This window comes from Artemia franciscana, chromosome 20 (assembly GCF_032884065.1).
Source record: "Artemia franciscana chromosome 20, ASM3288406v1, whole genome shotgun sequence".
Lineage (NCBI taxonomy): Eukaryota > Metazoa > Arthropoda > Branchiopoda > Anostraca > Artemiidae > Artemia > Artemia franciscana.
Genome location: NC_088882.1, coordinates 23618824 through 23640780, shown reverse-complemented (window position 1 = coordinate 23640780; position 21957 = coordinate 23618824). Strand labels below are relative to the sequence as shown.

At 35.5% G+C, this 21957-nt stretch overlaps 1 protein-coding gene across 4 annotated transcripts in view; it reads left to right on the top strand.

Moving 5' to 3' along the window:
- LOC136039929 (WD repeat and SOCS box-containing protein 1-like) overlaps window positions 1-21957 on the top strand; it is a 115921-nt gene that overhangs the window by 55455 nt on the left and 38509 nt on the right. For 3 of the 4 annotated variants that reach the window (XM_065723923.1, XM_065723921.1, XM_065723922.1), the window contains one exon: window positions 9402-9597. In XM_065723923.1, the coding sequence (XP_065579995.1) occupies window positions 9402-9597 (196 nt within the window). Of the gene's footprint in view, window positions 1-1680; window positions 2329-9401; window positions 9598-21957 lie in introns of those variants that run through there. The other variant, XM_065723920.1, reaches the window with a different exon arrangement.

Below are 21957 nucleotides of genomic sequence, written 5' to 3'. Positions count from 1 at the left end.
GAGTCGAGTATTGAGGATGGGCATCCCCTTTCATATTCGGAATAATTTCTGTTTGATTCAAGTTTTAATGTTAATCCTTACTTTTTGTTGAAATAACTTGCTCTTTTATTTAATTAAAATATAAAGTTGGCCAGTTTGATTATTAATTTGGTTCTAGCAATTTCGTTTTGTCCTTTTTTTTGTTACCACTTTCTTTAGTCAGCTAATTGTTCTGTGTAGCCGCTACTGGTTTTTCCGTGATCCGTCTTCTGCAGATCTATAATAATAACCGATGGAAATTAGAAAAAAAATCCTGATAAGGAATCATTAGTCTGTTTCGTAATAAGTCAACACATTAGTGTTGATCCAACAGTTCGTGGTAACGAACTGTAGTAAGGAGCGACCCGGCTTAATAGTAAACGAAACTCTAAAGGACGGAGTTTTGATACTAATAGATACATCAAAAGAATCGGATTTTTATGCTGATTTTCAATCTGTAAGTTCCATCAAATTTAGTCTTACTAATTAAAAGTTAAGAGCCTGAGAAAATTTGCCTTATTTTGGAAAATAGGGAGAAACATCTCCTAAAAGTCATAGGATCCTAACGAAAATCACACCATCGAGTTCAGCGTATCAGAGAACATTGTTGCAGAAGTTTCAAGTTCCTATCTACAAAAATGTGGAACTTAGTATTTTTTGCCAGAAGACCGATCACGGATGCGTGTTTATTTGTTTGTTTGTTTTTTTTCCCAGGGGTGATCATATCGACCAAGTGGTCCTAGAATGTTGCAAGAGGGTTCGTTCTAACGGAAATTAAAAGTTTTAGTGCCCTTTTTAAGTGACCAAAAATTGGAGGGCACCTTGGCCCCCTCCCACGCTTATTTTTTCCCGAAGTCAACGGATCAAAATTTCGGGATAGCCGTTTTGTTCAGCATAGTCGAAAAACTTAATAACTTTGTCTTTACATACAGTAATGGTTATTTGGAAGTTTGTAGACCTTTTCAGGGAAATTTTCGGTTCGGGTGGGCGGTTGAGGGGAGGGGGCTACGTGGGAGAATCTTCCCTTGGAGGAATTTGTCATGGGAGAAGAGAACTTCCATGAAGGGGGGCGCAAGATTTTCTAATATTATTTTTATAAAAAAATAATGAAAAAATAAATATGAAAAAGTTTTTTCAACTGAAAGTAAGGATCAGCATCAAAACTAAAAACAAACAGACTATTACGCATATGGGGATTTCATCTCCTCCTAAATACCTTGGTCTTTGCGCTGAAGTATTCTTAGCAATTTCAATTATTTATTCTGCAGCCTTTATGATTCAGGTTGATCTCCCCCAAAGGCATGATCGTGCAAAATTATGAGGAATGTGAGATTGTGAGATGTGAGATTGTGAGATGTGAGATTGAATGTTTTAGTGGTTTAAAAAAAATAAATCTCTAAGGAATTTTCTAAGATATAAATACCTGTATTATCATATTCCCTAAAATATAGTAGCCTATGTTTTTTTTCTGTTTCGGTGCACCAAAAAAAAAAAATTTAGTTTCGAAGCAATGAATTACTATGTACTATACAATACTACATTTTAGAAATATAAAAATTTTTGCCCAAAAATATTACAATTTGAACTTGTTTTAGTGCTCAAGGCGCTTGACTCCTCTAGCCCCTCCCCTAGATCCGACCTTGTTTAAGTATTGTTTCCGTCCCCTTTAGCTAGGTTTTGGAAACTTAAATGAAGAAACCTGTTCAGCATGACACCTCGTTGCATCTTTAATAAAAACATTCGTAAAATGCCCCCTAGTTTGTTACTTAATTTTGATACTTGCTAAGTTGCAAAATATGCGTCACGCAACGGTTTGCTTTGCGAAATTGGAAGGATAGATAATGCCAGTTGATTGGAAAAGACGGATGTGTTGAGATCTAGAAATATAATCTTAGTTTCAAATGAGACGGTTTCATTGTGAGGTCCAGTGTAACAGTTTTGTTCTGATTTTGCCACGTCGCGAATTTTAGTAGCAGAGAAAACAAGAAAGTGAAGAAATAAGAATTTGTGGGAATTGACCTATCTAAGGATGTAGCTACTGCTGTAAGTAGGGCAGTTTTGCAATTTGGAAAGCTATTTTGGAACATTTTTCAGTAGTTTCTGCGTGTTTGGTGAAGTTGGTGGAGGTTCTAACGGGAGGTTTGTAGATCGGGATCATTTTTGAGGAAGTTTGGAAAGTGAACCCGCTTCCTACTCAAAAATTGGGCATTCACATTTGATTTCTAAAGGGGGAAATCTGGAATTCGAAAAACATGCTCACTCAAGATTACTTCGAATATAATGACAGTGACTTTTTATTCCAAACTAGAGGTAAGACATTATGAGTTTAATGTTAGCTATTGTAAGTTGTTGAATATTTTATAAAAACCATGATTTTGTGAGATAATAACCAGGGGCAATTGAAACATTCAATAGAAAATAATCACCATAGGAATACGAAAGAAAGTTCAATGTATGAAAATTGAGCTTGGCGAAAGTGACTACAATATGGGATGTAGGTACTTGCGTACATAATGGCACATACTCGAGAAGCAACGTGAAGTTAATCCCAATGAAGTATACCCAAGTATGAAGAAAATATAATACTTTAGAGACAAATATAGTAAAATTCTAGTTAATTGACTTCTTGCTATCTCAGAAAGGGTTTAGGTTAGGAAAATGAAACTTTCAGGGATGAATCTACAGACTAAAGCATGTCCCGGGAGGTATTTTGAAGCAATTACCTCCACTCCTTCTCCCTCTAGAGGGCCCTGACCTTTGATGACCTTAAAAAATATGTGTGTTATAAAAGTGAAACCTTGCAAAATAGATCATCTGCTTAATTGAAGTACAACAAAATTATTTTCAGCTTCATAACTTAGCTCAATTCCATTTTATAAGGTTTTAAGGATATGCAAATACATTTCCTAAATTTTGAAGAAAAAAAAAACATTGATATGGCTCAAAATTTGGTCAATGTTCCTTTTACCTGAACAATTGTTTAGGGTCATAAAACTATTGTTAATAGATGCATTTTGACTTTTTGAACATCTTTTCTCTCTTGCAAAATTACCGTAAACTCACCGTTATGGAGTTATTATATATTTGCACATTAGGGGGGGGGGGTAAAGCATAGCATATATTAAATACAGCAATGGTTAGTTTACGTATTTAATATATGCTCTGCTTTACCCCCCCCCCCCCCCCGATGTGCAAATATATACCCAAATTTGTTTCTAAACTATTACAGATTCGCGATTTCAAATATCCGATCAACAAAAACGGAAATGATTGCAATTCTATAGCCTATGTGTAAATACAGGATATTTGGCCCGGAATAACTCCATAACGGTGAGTTTGCGGTAGTTTTGCAAGAGAGAAAAGATGTTCTTAATGAAAATTTTTATTTAGAAGGATCTTGCGCTTCAGAGCTCTTATTTTATATTTAGAAGATCCGGTGATATTTGGGGGGGGGGTTTGAGGGGGAAACCGGAAATCTTGAAACGTGAAAATTGAAGTATCTTTATCTTATGAATGGGTTATCGAATCTTAATGAAACTTGATATATAGAAAGATTGTATGTCTCAAATGCTTTTTTTTTCAATTAGAATTGGATCCGGGGACATGGGGGTTAGAGGGGGGAAACAAAAATCTTGGGAACCGGAAATTTCGGAAAACGCTTAGAGTGGAGAGATCGGGATAAAACTTGAAGAGAAGAATAAGCACAAGTTCTAGATACGTGATTGAAATAATTGGAACGGATTCGGTCAATTTGGGGGAGTTGGGGGTGTTAATTCGGATAAATTAGAAAAATTGAGGTTTTTTAACTTAGGAAAGGGTGACCGGATCTTAACGAAATTTGGAAGAAGGGACTCATGTCTCAGAGCTCTTATTTTAAATCCTGACCAGATCTGGTGACATTGGGGGGGAGCTGGAGGGAACCGGAAATCTTGGAAAGCGCTTAGAGTGGAGAGATCGGGAAGAAAGTAGGTGGGTAGAATAAGTAAATGTCGTAGATACGTGATTGACGTAACCGGACTGGATCCGCTCTCTTTGGGGGAGTTAGGGGAGATCCAGTGCTTTTTCGAGTTTGGTGCTGCTGGACGTCCTAGGACGATGAAAATTGGTAGGTGTGTCAGGGACCTGCACAAATTGACTCGATAAAGTCTTTTCCCCCGATTCGACCATCTGGGGGCGGAAGGGAGAGGAAAAATTCGAAAAACTGAGGTATTTTTAGCTTACGAGTGGATGATCGGATCTTAATGAATTTTGATATTTAGAAGGACCTTGTGTCTCAGAGCTCTTATTTTCAATCCTGAGCGGCATTAAGCCTCTGATTTTCCTTTTAAATCAATCTATTGATTCTTAGAATTTTGCTAGAGCTCATGCCATATGAGCTCTTGGTTCTTGGCTCTTGCGGCCTCGTCGCAAGTGCCATATGAGCTCTTAGCTCTTGTTATATAATGTGAAACCATGAGTAGTAAAAGTTGTTTACAACGGTATCGTATTTACTTGTGCTGGAATTTCTGGAGGGGAATCAACGTGGTTTAGGTGCTTTTCTGAAAGGAACACAATAATAACAAAATAGTATTATGCCCTGATCAACGCTATTTCTAAATGTAATGGTCGCCGCCATGACATTGCCCCCCCCCTAATGGTGCCTGGTATAACGTAAACAATATATTCATCTCCATTGTTTTCATGGATTGATTCAGCAGGTATTGAATTCCTAACCCATCAACAGCCATCATATCATCTCAGGTTAAAATTTGGAACGCAATAGAAGAAAATATGGAAATGTCTTTGATAGAAACATGCTATGAACAAGGAATTACAAGTAGAAATAATAGGGATTTTTTTCTTAAGACACTGGAAATCCAAACTTTAAAGGAATATTTTGGCCACATGTCTATGGGCCGTACTCAGCACAGCACAAAGTAAAATATAAAAGAGAAACTTACATTGAAATACGAACCTTGAACTTAATTTTTTTTATTTGACTTTTAGGATAGCCCTTGCAAAGTTTGACTTTTTCTCTCGGCTCTACTTTTTAAAACAATAAAAAACATTAGCGTAAACAGCGAGGCGTTGAGGAGGGGTCAACCCTTTTATATACGGAATAATTTCTGTTCGTTTTAAGTTTTAATGTCGCTCCTTACTTGCAGTTTAAAAAACTTGTTCTTTTTTATTTAACTTCTGAACGTTTTTTAATTAATGCATGTTTTGGTTTTGGCTCACCGCACATGCATAATTAAAACGAAATTTAAATATTATTTTGTTTTTGGCTAAATGGCTTTCTCATAGTTTTGATCGGACGATCTTGATAAAAAAGAAGGGACTGGCGAGGAGGCCTAGTTGCCCTCCAATTTTTGGCTGCTTAAAAATGTAACTAGATTTTTTTTTACGAACGTTTTTGTTAATAATAAACAAACGTACCCTACGAATTAACTTAAGTAACGAATTTCTATATTTATGCATTTTTATTACGTATATGAGGGGATTCTCCCCTTCGTCAATACCTCGCTCTTTAAACTAAAGCTCCAATTTGGTCCCAATCCTTTAAGAATGACCCCTGAATCATAAAGGCCATAGAATAAATAGTTGAAATTACTAAAAATACTTTAGCGTAAAGAGTGAGGTATTATGGAGGAGACGAACCTCCTTATATACGTAATAGTTTATGTTCATTTTAGGTTCTAATGCTGCTCTTTACATCTACCTGAAAAAACTTTTTTTTGTTATTTTCTCATTTTCTTTTAAATAATGCTAGAAAATCGGCCCCTTCCTGGAAATTTGGCTCCCTCATGAAAAATTCCTCCATGGAAAGATCCTCCCACGTAACCCTCTCCCCCGACCCCCTTTTAACGTGAAAAGTCCCCCTGAAAACGTCTGTACACGTCCCAATAACCATTACTATATGTAATGGTTATTAACAGTGGTCAAAGTTTTTAACTTTCAGCTCCTCCCCCGGGGACTGTGGGGGATTAAGTCGTCCTTGAAGACATAATTATTAAGTTTCTCGACTATGCTGAACAAAATTGCTATCTCAAAATTTTGATCAAGTGACTTTGGGAAAAAATGAGCGTGGGAGGGGGCCTAGGTACCCTCCAATTTTTTTGTCACTTGAAAAGGGCACTAGAACTTTTAATTTCTGTTATAATGAGCCCTCCTGCGACATTCTAGGACCACTGGGTCGATACGATCACCCCGGAAAAAAGCAACAAATAAAAACGCACCCGTGATCTGTCTTCTGGGAAAAAAATACAAAATTACACATTTTTATAGATAGGAGTTTGAAACTTCTACAGTAGGATTCTCTGATTTTGGTGAGTTTTATGGTTTGATTTTTGTTAAGATTCTTTGACTTTTAGGTGGCGTTTCCACCTATTTTCTAAAATAAGGCGAATTTTCTCAGGCTCCTAACTTTTGATGGGTAAAACTAACCTTGATGGAACTTATATTTTTAGAATCAGCTTAAAAATACGAATCTTTCGATGTAACCATTGGCATCAAAATTCCATTTTTTGGAGTTTTGGTTACTATTGAACACGAACTGTTCGTGCTCACGAACAGTTCGTTACCACGAACTGTTTGAAACATGCTGCATATTATAAAGGAAGAGTTTCATTATTGTGGTATTTTCAAAATAAGTATTTGCTGCCATTAGGGGTAGATACATTTGTAAAAGTAGCAAATATTCTACAATATTTGGAAAGAGCGTTGATTGGGAAATCGAAGGGTACTGTTATTTTCTAATTATCTTGTTTCATCCGGAAGAGCCGCTAAACTACAGTTGTACCTATTAAATTATCACTGATTCTTTTCATGAGACCTTTTCTGGTGAACGCATTGTTCTAATATATTTGTTTAACAATAATTGTGGATAAACAGTAATTTTTGTTTCTATTGGAAATAAGAAAGTGCAACATTTTCAAAATCAATTGAGCATTGTTTATATTTTCTTAAAGAGACATGTTCACTTTTGGAATTGTCACTGTTTTATCCGGCTGTTTAATTCTAAATGTTATAGTTTTGTTAGTGCCCTTTGGAGGGGAAACGGGCAGATAACTTCCGCGTAAGATCTCCCATGCCCAGACAATTCCATCCCTGCTGAAGATTCCCCCAAAAAACCATCTTGCGGACAATTCCGTCTGGAAAAATATTTTTAAGCCCACTTTTGTTTGAAAAAAGACTTGTTTTCCTTTTATTTTTTAATAGTTTTTCAAACTAGACCGGAAATCCTCCCTCCGTGAAATATTTTTCTTGGAAATTCTTCCCTCACAATGTCCCAATGGAAAGTTTCTCCCAAGTGACATTTCTGTATGGCGAATCTCTCCTGCAGAACCCCCCGTGCTAAAAATCTCTAGACAATATCAACTTCTTTGAAAATTTTCCCTGTGCAATTTTCCTTGAATAGCTCTACGTGTAAAATTAAATTGGCAAAGAGAAAGTAAATCAAATGAAAAGAATTTTGTTTAAGAATTCTGGTAAATTCCCCAGTCTCCGTGTATAGTTTCCCTTTGGAACTTTTTTTCCCAGAAACTTTCCTCACCACGGAAAATTCTTCCCTTTGAAATCCCCCCACAGAAAATTCTCCCTCTATAAAATTCACTCTTCCCAAAAATGTCTGTTTACTTCTCATTATCGAATAGTATATGTAAACAATAGACAAGTTTCATAACTTACAACTCTTTTTTCCTGGGACTTTCAGGGTCGTTTCATGCTCAGAGGCATGATACTAGACCTTTCATCTATGCTGATCAAAATGGCTATCTCAAAATTTTGATCGGAAGACTTTGGGAAAAAAGGAGCATGGGAGGGAGGGTGAGTTTAGTTGCCCTCTAATCGTTTTGATCACGAAATGGGTAACTAGAACTGTACTTTCCGTTCGAAAGAGCCCTCTCCCGATCTTATGTGACCATTGGTTTGATACGATCACCCTGGCAAAGAAGAAAAACAACACACACACACACATACAAAAAAAAAAAAAAAAAAAAAAAAAAAAAAAAAAAAAAAAAAAAAACACGCATCCGTGTCTCTCTTCTGGCAAAAACTAAATTTAATCTTTTGCAGATGGAAGCTAGAAAACCTTACAGTATGGTTCTCTGATATACCGAATCTGATGGTGTAATTTTTATTAAGACGTATTGACTTTTTAGGGGCGTTGGCGCCCTTTCTAATAAATCAAACAAATTATCTCAGGCTTATAGCTTTTGATGGGTTCATGAAACTTAATGATTTTATATATCTGGAGTCGGCATAAAAAGCCAGTTCATTCGATGTATCTATTGTTATATTAAATAAAAAAACAAGTTTTTTTAAATGAAAGTAAGTAGCGGCATTAAAACTTAAAACGAACAGAAATTACTCCATATATGAAAGGGGCCTTTCCCCCTCAACGCCTCGCTCTTTACCCTAAAGTTTGACACTTTCTCTTAACTCTACTTCTTAAAACAGTTAAAAACTTTAGTTTATAACGGTCGGCTTCAGTCTAAACTCGATGAAATTGAGTTTTGCCTAATTGACAGCTAAGGAATTGTGGTTAAAATATTATTTAAATAATTTGAAATGTCTGTAATAACGGAAGGAAACATGATAATGTAATTAATAGAAATAAGGTACATATTTAAGATATAAATTTTTTTTTGTGTATTCTTTTTGTTTTGTATATATTCTAGGGCTTTATCTGGGATCATCATTGGGAAGAAGTGCATAGTCAGAAACGCGAATACTATATTCAAAAATCCTTCAGAATAGCTGGAATGGTACCTAACCATTTTTTTTTATAAGGGGTTAGGTTTTAGATATTTTGAGTTATTAATCCTTATTTTTACAGAACATCCTTATGAATCTGTGAAATAGAAGTTGGGTGCTTTGAAGGCAAAGTAGCAAAATAAATGAGCGTGTAAATAAATAATATAAAATAAATAAATGAACGTGTAAAATAAATGAACGAATAAAGATTCGATAGATTTGGCGTCTCCACAACCCATATGCTACTGCAATCACATTTTTTTATTTCTTACATACAAGATAGAGTCTACCTTATTTTGCGACTACGTGCCTACTCTAAGTAACACTCATGTCACTCTTCCTATCACTCCATTTTTTGACGACAAATATTTAGCTGAACCTGTTGTAGCACAGTGGATTGGTGCTCTGCTTAGCAAAAAGAGGCCTAGGGTTTGATTCCCGCCGCAGCAAGGTTGGGCGATAAGCTTGCTACTTGTCCCTGTAAAAACACCCAGCAAATGAAACGTCGATTTGACGCCCTATGTGGCAGTAATGGCTTTGGAGGATCTTTATCCTTTATCCTTGTTTAACTGAGTTAATCATATGTCGGATTTGCAAGATTTTACAAATTCTCTTGCTTATCAAAATACAATATTTTTTTCTGTTTTTAGAAGTGGAGTCGCAGTTCAAAGTTGTGAGCGAATTAAGGCCGCGATATCGATCTATATCAAGGGCTTTGCGTCAATCATCCCAAAAGCTACCTGAATGTTGGCATGTAGTGTTCTCTCCTGATGAGACGAAATTTGCATGGCTCTGTGGCAACCATAAAGTTGTTTTAGTTCCTTGGAATCGATCCAAGAATTGCCTGTAAGTAAATTCATTTATAAAAATGTTGTCGGGATTCTTGTGTGCATGCACCTGAAAAACTTACGGAGAATGGTAATATTTTTGTGTTTTTTAGCCACAAATTCGAATGACAGAATGTAAAAATGATGAAAATTCTCATAAATATATGGATATACTCAGGGTCGTTTCAGAGGGTTTTTTTCGGGGGGAGGGGGCGTACAAAAGGATTTTTTTTTGGGAATATAAACAAAAAAAGAAGTACAAAAGGATATAAATAAAAAAAAGTTTTGTTCATTTTTTAAGAGACGAATAAACATGGGGGGGGGGGGGTCAAACCCCCCAAGCCCCCTTGATACGGCCTTAAATATACCATAGATGTAAAATAGAAATTTTGTGATGAATATGGCACGAAATGAACGCTATGTGTAATAAGAATAATACTATTTATTGATTTAACATCTTTTTGACAAAACGTTATTTAGGTTCATTTTGGAGATTACGGGGGTGTATTGCACCCCTGTGTCTATGTATATAATTAAACCCTTTTGTTGTTTGTGGTGGTTAGTAAATTTGCCTTTCTTTCAGAGGAAGAACAAAAAAATAAAAATGATGTTCAGTAAAAACGGCGGAATTAATGCTGGATGGATATATAAGCGTTGCATATATCTATGACACATGTAAACTGTGCGTTCAAAGTGCTATTGTAAATCAGATACAATAAATTTATCTCATTGGGCCTTTACAATTAAGTGAAATGAAAGAAAAACTCAGCAAGATAAAACCATATTTGAAGAAAAATTAATAGATGTCATTTATGTAAAAACTCTATAATTTTATTTTTCGCCAAAAAAATGGAAATAAAAACTCCGTTGTTTTCACTTCACTTTTCCAAGCATTAATAGAAAGAAACTAATCTTTTGAAACTAGGGACTAAACTGAAATTTGTCCAGTCTACTTTGATTAGCAGTGGTTAGTTACACTGGAGTTCAGTTACCCTGCCTACAGAGCGCGATCCCTGTAGGTGTCGTAAGATTCTGGCTCCGGACTTGAGCATTATAATCACCTTTGCTTGGGGTAAACATAAAATAGTTTTTTTTAGAGAAAGAATATAACTTCATTAAGCCTAGTGCACAAAAAATACAAGTAACAAGTAAACAAGAAGAAAATAAATTTTATTTTTGAATAAAAAGAATTGTTTTGTAAAAGCCTTGAAGTTACATCTTGTGTAACTTCTATAAGGGGTTTCGCATGGTAATCAACATAAATCAAGCGGAACAAATAAAACAATTTAACAGCAAGAAACAAACTTATCAGGGTCACTTCAAAGCACGCCAGCAACACAAAAAAGACGGGAAATCGTCTGTTGTGTCTGCAGTAATCCAGTATTTTACTTGTTGCCAAAGCTGCTGTGGTCATTTGAAACAAAAATCGGACACGAAACACTTACAGCTGCTTTCGTCTTACCTGAGCTTTCGTAACACCTTTGCTTCAGCGATAGAGAATCCGAAAGACGTTAAGTTACAAAACATATATTTCTCTGGATTGCGAAACTGGAAAAACGACCTATTTGTTATTTTCTAGTTGGTAATATCCATAAATATTTATTATATTTATTAGAAAAAATTGAAGAAAATTCTCATTCTTCTCGTGATTCATTATCCGTTGGTTGCTTTTCTAGATGCCGTTAAGGCCGTGATTAAGTGAACTTGAAAACATCGAGCTTCAAAATTGAAGTTAGGTTAGTCTTTTGTCTTTTAATTCTCTGGAGACCGTCCATTGTCAAAACTTCAAATAGGACCAATTATCAAGTCTTGTGAGAGGTTTTGATAGACAGCTTCCTTTGGTGAGATGCTTCAGCCGAGGAATAGTAATATATTTGGCTGGGTCTTGCAAAGCTTGGTTACCGACCAAGGAAGAAGAAAAAATGAGCAAAAGAGCACTATCATTCTCAAATACAAAATGCCCATGTATCAAACAGTTCGTGGTAACGAACTGTAGTAAGGAGCGACCCGGCTCAATAGTAACCAAAACTCTAAAAAATTGAATTTTGATATTTATAGCTACACCAAAAGAATTGCATTTTAATGCTGATTTTAAATATGTAAGTTTCATCAACTTTAGTCTTACCCATCAAAAGTTACGAGCCTGATAAAATTTGCCTTATTTAAGAAAATAGGGGTTAACACCCCCTAAAAGTCATAGAACCTTAACGAAAATCACACCATCAGATTCAGCGTATCAGAGAACCCTACTGTAGAAGTTTCAAGCTCCTATCTACAAAAACGTGGAATTTTGTATTTTTTGCCAGAAGACAAATCACGTGTGCGTGTTTATTTGTTTTTTTTTTTTTTTTCAGGGGTCATCGTATCGACCAAGTGGTCCTAGAATGTCGCAAGAGGGCTCATTCTAACGGAAATGAAAAGTTCTAGTGGCCTTTTTAAGTGACCAAAAAAATTGGAGGGCATCTAGGCCCCCTCCCACGCTCATTTTTTTCCCAAAGTCAACGGATCAAAATTTTGAGATAGCCATTTTGTTCAGCATAGTCGAAAACCATAATAACTATGTAGTTGGGGATGATTTACTCCCCCAAAATCCCTGGGGGAGGGGCTGCAAGTTACAAACTTTGATCAGTGTTTACATATAGTAATGGTTATTGGGAAGTGTACAGGCGTTTTCAGGGGGATTTAATTTTGTTTTGGGGGTGGGGCTGAGGGAAGGGGGCTATGTTGGAGGATCTTTCCTTGGAGGAATCTGTCATGGGGGAAGAAAATTTCAAGGAAAAGGGCGCATGATTTTCTAGCATTACTCTAAGAAAACAATGAAAAATAAACATGAAAACGTTTTTTCAAATGAAAGGAAGGAGTAGTATTGAAACTTAAAACGAACAGAGATTATAACGCATATGAGGGGTTCTAAAAATACTTTAGCATAAAGAGCGAGGTATTTAGGAGGAGATAAATACCTCGCTCTTTATGCTAAAGTATTTTTAGTAATTTCAACTATTTATTCTACGGCCTTTCTGATTCAGGGGTCATTCTTAAAGAATTGGGACAAAACTCAAGATTTAGTGTAAAGAGCGAGGTATTGACGAGGATACAAACCCCCTTGTATACATAATAAAAATATAAGATTATGCTAGTTTGTTATGTAAGTTGCTAATTTATAAGTTACGTATATTTTTTACTAATAAAAACGTTCGTTAAAAATTAAAAGTTCTAGTTGCCTTTTTAAGCAACCGAAAAATTGGAGGGCAACTAGGCCTCCTTCTCCACCCCTTATTTCTCAAAATCGTCTGATCAAAACTAAGAGAAAGCCATTTAGCCAAAGAAAGAATTAATATACAAATTTCATTTTAATAATTTATGTGCGGAGAGCCAAAACCAAACATGGATTAATTCAAAAACGTTCAGAAATTAAATAAAAAAAAACTAATTTTTTTAGATGAAAGTAAGGAGCGACATTAAAACTTAAAACGAACAGAAATTACTCCGTATATAAAATGGGTTTTCCCCACCGCAATCCTTCGCTCTTTACGCTAAAGTTTGACTCTTTGCCACAATTCTACTTTTTAAAACAATTAAAAGCTTTAGCGTAAAGAGCGAGGGATTGCGGAGGGGACAACCCATTTTATATACGGAGTAATTTCTGTTCGTTTTAAGTTTTAATGTCGCTCCTTACTTTCATCTAAAAAAATTAGTTTTTTTTATTTAATATAAAACTGGGACGGAATGCACAGAGTGCATTTGAAAATCTATTGTTTTTTCCACTTTTTTTCCTAGGAATAGGCTAATTAAAATACCTCAGTTGATTAATTCGAAACTAAACACCAAACTTAGTTGAAAGCTTTCTTCGAGGATTCTCAGAAAACCAAAGTTTTCTTACGAATTGAATTGAAAAAAAAAATAACTGAAAGTAAGGAGTGACATTAAAACTTAAAACGAACAGAAATTACTTCGTATATGAAAGGGACTGCTTCCCCGTGAACGCCCCGCTCTTTACGCATAAGATTTTTACTGTTTTAAAAATAGAGTTAAGAGAAAGAGTCGGACTTCAGCGTGAAGAGCGGGGCGCTGATGAGGAAGCAGCCCCTTTCATTTTGAAGTAATTTCTGTTCGTTTTATGTTTTAATGTCACTCCTTACTTTAAGTTAAAAACACTTGTTTTTATTTAATTTAATTTCTGAACGTTTTCGAATCAATGCATGTTTTGATTTATGCTCTCCGCAGATGAATAATTAAAACGAAATTTGCGTATTTATTTTTTTTTCTTTGGCTAAATGGTTTTCTCATAGTTTTGATCGAATGATCTTGATGAAAAAAAAGAAGCGCGGATGGAGGTCTAGTTGCCCTCCGATTTTTTGGTTACTTAAAAAGGCAACTAGAACTTTTATTTTTTTATGAATGTTTTTATTAGTAAAATTATTAGTAAAAATAAATTTTATTAGTTAAAGATATACGCAACTTAAAAATTAGCTTACGTAAAGAAGCTTCTGTATTCTCATATTTTTATTACATATATGAGGGGGTTCACCCCCTCGTCAGTACCTCACTCTTCACGCTAAAGCTTAAATTTTGTCCCAGTTTCTTAAGAATGACCCCTGAATAACAAAAGCCGTAGAATAAATAGTTGAAATTTCTAAAAATACTTTAGCGTAAAGAGCGAGGTATTAGGAGGAAGAGAGACCCTCTTATGCGTAATAATTTCTGTTCCTTTTAACAGAAATTATTCTGGAATATTTACAGGAATTAATATTTACAGGAAAATAATAACAGGAATACTCTGTTCCTTTCAGTTGAAAAACATTGTCATATTTATTTTTTCATTGTTTTTTTTTTAAATAATGCTAGAAAATCCTGCGCTCCCTTCATGGAAATTTTCTTCCCCCATGACAAATTCATAAATGAAAAGTTCCCCCGACATATCCCCCTCTTCTCAACCCCTGCCCCCAACCAAATGAAAACGCCCAAGAAAACGTCTGTACACTTCCCAATAACCATTACTATGTGTAAGCACTGGTCAGTGTTAGTAACTTGTAGCCCCTCCCACGGGGACTGTGGGGGAGTAGGTCATCCCAAAAGGCATAGTTGTAAGGATTTTCAACTACGCTGAATAAAATGGCTATCTCAAAATTTTGATCCGGTAACTTTGGGAAAATAATTAGCGTGCGACAGGGGCCTAGGTGCCCTCCGATTTTTTGGTCAATTAAAAAGGGCACTAGAACTTTTCATTTCCGTTAGAATGAACCCTCTCGTAATATTCTAGGACCACTGGGTCAATACGATCACCCCTGAAAAAAAAAAACAAAAAAAAACAAACAAATAAACACGCATTCGTGATCAGCCTTCTGACAAAAAACACAAAATTCCACATTTTTAAACAGTTCGTGGTAACGAGCTGTAGTAAGGAGCGACCAGGCTGAATAGTAACCAAAACTCTAAAAAAATGGAATCTTGATACCAACAGTTATATCAAAAGAATGGCATTTTAATGCTGATTTTAAATATATAAGTTTCATCAAGATTAGTCTTACCCATCAAAAGTTACGAGCCTGAAAAAATTTGCCTCATTTTAGAAAATAGGGGGAAACACACCCTAAAAGTCATACGATCTTAACAAAAATCACACATCAGATTCAGCGTATCAGAGAACCTTGTTGTGGAAGTTTCAAGCCCCAATCTATAAAAACGTGGAATTTCGCATTTTTTGCCAGAAGACAAATCACGGATGCGTGTTTATTTGTTTTTTTTCCCAGGGGTGATCGTATCGACTCAGTGGTCCCATAATGTCGCGAAAGGGCTCATTCTAACGGAAATGATAATTTCTAATACCCTGTTTAAGTGACCAAAAAATTGGAGGGCACCTAGGGCCCCTCTCACGGTCATTTTCCCCCAAATTCACCGGATCATAATTCTGAGATAGCCATTTTATTCACCACAGTCGAAAAACCCAATAACTATGTCTTTGGGGACGAATTATTCCCCCGCAGTCCCCGTGGGAGGGGCTGCAAGTTACAATCTTTGACCTGTTTGTGCATATAGTAATGGTTACTAAGAAGTGTACAGACGTTTTCAGGGGGATTTTTTTGGTTTGGGGGGATATTTGAGGGGGGGTTGCCGGGGAGGATTTTTCCATTGACGAACTTCTCATGGGGGAAGAGACTTTCAATGGAGGGGGCGCAGGATTTTCTAGCATTGTTTAAAAAAAACAATGAAAAAATAAACATGAAAAGTTTTTTTTCTACTGAAAGTAAGAAGCAGCATTAAAACTTAAAACGAACAGAAATTATTACGTATCTGAGGTGTCTACCTCCTCGTAATACCTCGCTCTTTACGCTAAACCATTTTTAATAATTTCAACCATTTATTCTACGGCCTTTGTGATTCAGGGGTCATTCTTAAGGAATTGGGACAAAATTTAAGCTTTAATATCAAGAGCGAGGTATCGACGATGGGTGAGCCCCCTCATATACGCAATAAAAACATACGAATATCGAAGTTCGCTACGTAATTTAATTCGTAAGTTACGTATATTTTTTACTTATGAAAACGTTCGTAAAAAGTTAAAAGTTATAGTTGCCTTTTTAAGTAATCAAAAAATAGGAGGGCAACTAGGTCTCCTCCCTCGCTCCTTTTTTCTCAAAATCTTCCGATTAAAACTGTGAAAAAGACATTTAGCCCCAAAAAATAATATGCAAATTTCGTTTTAATTATTTATGTGTGGAGAGCCAAGATCAACCCATGCATTAATTCAAAGACGTCCAGAAATTAAACAAAAAAACGAGTTTTTTTAAATGAAAGTAAGGAGCGACATTAAAACTTAAAACGAACAGAAATTACTCCGTATATGAAAGGGGCTTTTCCTCCTCAACGCCCCGCTCTTTACGCTGAAGTTTGACTCTTTCTCTTAACTTTTTAAAACAGTAAAAAACCTTAGTGTAAAGAGCGGGGCGTTGAGGAGAAAAAGCCCCTTTCATATACGGAGTAATTTCTGATCGTTTTAAGTTTTAATGTCGCTCCTTACTTTCACTTAAAAAAAAACTTTTTTTTGTTTAATTGTAGATAGGAGCTTGAAACTACAGTAGGATTCTCTGATACGTTGAATCTGGTGGTGTAAATTCCGTTAAGGTTCTATGATTTTTACGGGTTGTTTCCTCTTCACCTGTGCTTCCAAACTTAAGTCTCTAGCCGGCAATCCTTCAATTCGTCGCAATCCAAGTTTCTACCACCAGTCACGACCCGGTAGGGCAACGGGGAGGAAGCTATGGGGTTCTGCTCCGCCTCAAGGTTTGTCACTTGACCTTAATCTCTTGACCTGTCTAGTTCTTCACCGTACCGCATTATTAGGTATTTAGGATATTTACATCTACCAAGCTCCAAATACTTTTTACAAAGGCGCTGTCTATGTGTGGTAACACTTTTAAGATGTATACCTCGCTTTGATTTAATTTTCCCCATGATTTCGGCTTTGTGTGCACAACTTTACTGAAGGCTCCTGACTATTTCTCATTTTTAGGTTTCTTCATTGCATTGAAATAATTTATGAAAATTTCACACTCTATTAACCAGCAGCTGATTATACCAGCTTGTCATTTTGGTCTCTGGGGGGTATTATCGGTGATCTGAAAAGATTCTTTCTGGCAACCGACTTGTAAAAATTTCAGGTAGCTGAAAATATTCCTGGGGACTGTTAGAAAACAGGAAAATAAATCGAAAAATGGTTCCAATCATCTTAAAGGTTATTGTCTTCTGCTCATGATAGCACCGATTTTGTTCTAAAAGCAATATCCTTTATCGAGTACACTTGTGAAAAAGACCTAGACATTTTCTAAGATTTCTAAGCAATTAGAGGAAATAGAGCAAAATCCTTTCAAACATTTTGTAGCATCTTCAAGAAGCTATGGCCTGATATTAAAAGCGGCATCTTCCGCCAATGAATACTTGAGTACTTTTTAAATATAAATTTTCAATTTAACGTGGGATTTTCGAGTTCCATCAGTTCACTTGATCACGGCCTTAAGTTAAGAACAAATGCCGTATTTTAACTTACGAAGGAGTGATCGGATCTTCATGAAACTTCATATTTAGAAGGAGCTCGTAACTCAGATCTCTTATTTTAAGTCTCAACCGGATCCAGCGTCATTGAGGGGAGGGGGCAGTTGGGGGACCGGAAATATTAGAAAATACTTACGAAGGTAAGACCTTCGTCTTACCAAATACAAATGTTTTGAATAGTTTGTAAATGCCTCGGAGTAACCTAACATGGTTGTAACTTTACTGGAACTTAGTAAAAACAAACCATGACCCACAGGAACAAAAAATGAAAAAGCATGTTTCGACAAAACTAGCTAGTAAGAAAAATTGACTTTTCTAGCTGATTCAGGACTTCTAACTATTATCTTGATTAGTCTTAATAGTAAAATGTATTTCGAAAACAAATTTATGGAAATTTCGAAAACTAGCCTGAAGCCCCTAAAAAATGGCTTCAATTTGAAACAAAAGATACACCGCTAGAATTGCTTTGGATGAAAACCCTTTGCTGGAAATTTATAGTCCCCTGGCCTGAACAACAAGGAAAATCACTTTTTGCATGGGTATCACTGATGTATTCTCCCTTTTTTAATATTTACAGTATTTTTACTACTACTACTACTACTACTAATAACTCACTGCAGCACCAAGCCGCCTGAGGCCAACACAGCTACGTACGCTCCTCCTCCAACCTAATCTATTTAAAGCCTCCCTCTTTACACCCTCCCAGGAAGTTCCCATTTCCTTTAAATCTTTATTTATGACATCCTCCCAACCCAGACAAGGACGACCTGCTTTCCGTGTAGCCCCAGACGGTTGGCCAAAAAGGAGAATCTTCGGTAATCTGTCATCCTTCATCCGTAGAACGTGGCCTAGCCATCTCAACCTTTCTTTCATTATAGCCCCAGAAAGCGGGATTAAACCACATTTTTCGTACAACCTACTGTTTGAAATACGGTCAGTCAGCCGGGTACCCAAAACAATCCGTAGGCAATTTCTCTGGAAAACATCTAGTAAATTTTCATCTGCCTTTCGGAGTGCCCATCCTTCGGAGCCATATTTGACCACTGTCATCACTGTAGCTTCCAATATTCTAATCTTGGTTTGTAGACTTATCTTTCTATTCTTCCAAACTTTTTTTAACTGTGAAAAAACACCCTGGGCCTTAGCTATTCTACTTTTAACATCTTCACTGCTCCCACCATCTTTACTAATAATGCTACCAAGGTAACTGAAGCTCCCAACCTGATCAATCTTTTCGTTACCTAATGTCACCTGTTCATCTTCACTTATTCCTAGCCTTAGTGACTTAGTCTTCTTAACATTAATTTTCAAGCCTATTTTAGCACCCTGAACTCGTAAAACCTCTAAAAATTCATTCATTTTGCTCACACTTTCATCTAATATGCTTAAATCATCAGCATAATCTAAGTCCAGGAGCGTTCTTCCTCCCCATTTGATTCCATGGTCTCCAATTGCCTTTCCTGTGCTCCTTAAGACGAAGTCCATCAAAATGATCCATATAAAGGGGGATAGAACACAACCCTGCTTAACTCCTGATTTAATACAAAACCAGTTGCTAACCTCATTTCCTACCTTAACGGCAGCAGTATTATTCTCGTACATAGCGCAAATCACTTTAATGTATTTTTCAGGTATACCATATAACGACAAGACCTTTGTTAACGCTGTTCTATCAACAGAATCGAAAGCTTGCTCATAATCGATAAAACTGAGGACCAAAGGTGTTTGACAACGAAGGGACTTCTCAATTATTAACCTAAGAGTGAAAATGAGGTCGACACATCGTCTACCTTTTCTAAAACCGCATTGTTCTTCCCTTAAAACTTTGTCTACAGCATCTCTCAGTCTAAAAAGTATCATATTACTCAGTAATTTGGTACCTACAGAGACCAGACTAATGCCTCGATAATTACGACACTCACTCTTGTCACCTTTCTTATACAGTGGTTTAATTAAGATTTTCCTAAAATCATTGGGTACTTCCCCTTTTTCAAAAATCATGTTCATAATCTTCAGTAGCTTATTCCTAACCTCAGAGCCACCATATTTAAGAAACTCATTAATCATACTATCAGCACCTGGGGCCTTATTATTTTTTAATCCTTTTAGTACTGTCGCTAATTCTTCCTCACTAAACAAATCTTCCTTCACATCCAAGGTATCACAAACTTTTTCATTTTCATCTATATCTTTTCCTGCAACTGTATCTCGGTTTAGCACATTCTCAAAGTGTTCCACCCATCTTTCTTTAACTTTTTCCTTATTACTAATTGTAGCCCCATTTCTATCTTCAACTAGGACTAGTCTGGACTGGCTACTCCCTTTCAATTTATCAACATGTCAGTATAATATATTACCATTATGCCGTCTAGCTGCATCTTCCAGATCCTCAGCAATTTTATCCATCGCCTCCACATCACATCTCCTTAGTTCATATTTTAATGCTTTCTCCACTTTCTTTACATTCCTTTTGTTTTCATACGACCTATCACTCAGAAAATTCTTATACAAACACCTTCTACTCTCTATTAAACCTAAAGCTTTTTCATTAATATTCCTAGTTGTAGTCTTAGCACTCTTCCCTAGGACACCATCAGCAACTTCACAAATTGTTTTTCTGAAATTGTTCCATCCATCTTCCACATTGTCAAATTTTAAACTCTCAAGTTTAGTACTCAACTGTTCCTGGAATTTTTTTCTCAAATTTTCATCCTGAAGTCTACCAACATCATAACTTTCCGGGAGGGAGTTACCCTTCCGAAATCTACATTCCCCCCCTCCCTTAGAAGAAACCTAACTCTGGCTATGCAAAACATCAGTCTATAATTTGATAAGAATCCATGGTTACCACTTCAAAAATTGGTGTTATTCGAGATAATTTAAATGTACTTAGAAATTTCCTTGATGGAAACACTAATTTACAAGACTTGTTAATTCTTCAGATATAGATGGTAATTTTCTTTAATTATCATGTTTTCATAACCAATTCCAGCTGCATTATTGTGGTTAGTGTAAAGAATTTGCTTTAACTCCTCTTTAATTTATTGATTTTTAGTAGAAGATACATCAGCTGGTTCCTGAAGCAAGGATTCTCAAAAATAGGAAATAATCAGAGCGAGTTGAAGTAGATGCTAATCTTACAGCCATCGTTCACAACTAGTTCAACAAGTACTGCGCTAACATAAGCTTTCTATTACCTATTATCCTCAATGAGGTAGAACATGGTTTTGCTCCCAAAACTGGAGATTATCTTCGTATCATTGCTTTGTTACCTGATGATTTTTAGAATATCTGTTTAAAAAGTTGTTTTTTTCATTCCGCTGATCTTTATCGAGATAACTTCTGTAAACTCTAAGCATTTCTCTATTCTGCTGCCTGCTGCTTTGCTCGAAATAAATGATCCCTTTTTTATTCCGATTGCGTGGATCATTGTTTATCTACTGTTTTATGTTAATCTTTCGTCCTTAATCTTTTCTGTTCTTTGTGTTTAACTTCCATAATGATCTAAGAAATGTTACTCTGAAACATTGAATCTCAACATCTTTCTGAAGTTCAGAAAGAATATTCTAATCAGGATATGCCAATCTCTCATAAAGGCACCTCCTTGATCCAAAATTTATAGCTAAGAACTGCAACGTCTGTTTTTGAATATTTAAAAACAAATAGACAAATATAAAGGTGACAAACGGGTAAATGAAAACGAAGAGAACAAGAAAAATCAAACGAACATTTTGCCCGTATACAACAAGGTGTCTGCAGCATAGAAAAAAAAGAAGAAGAATAAACTAGAAACTAATATATATATATATATATATATATATATATATATATATATATATATATATATATATATATATATATATATATATATATATATATATATATATATATATATATATATATATATATATATATATATATATATATATATATATATATATATATATATATATATATATATATATATAGACTAAAATAAAATATATCATATACAACTACTTTTATATATGCAATTGGTAGCTACCTTCACGAAACCACAAAGTAACTTTATCAAAAATTAAATAATAAATGAAACAAATCATATTATTGCGACATAATTTTATGCAAAGCCTTTGATGCTGCAAATCGTTTAGGTGTGTTACTTGAACTAATCCATTGGAATTTTGCAAGATATTATTTTGAATATGGGTTCATATCTTTAAAATAGTATCGTAAATAGGATCAGTATTTATATTCCCAGTATCCATATTAATTGTTAAACCTGTGAAAATGTTTTTTTTTTTATGCTTCCTCAGCCCATTGAATGAAACCTTTATCGTTGGATATAGCT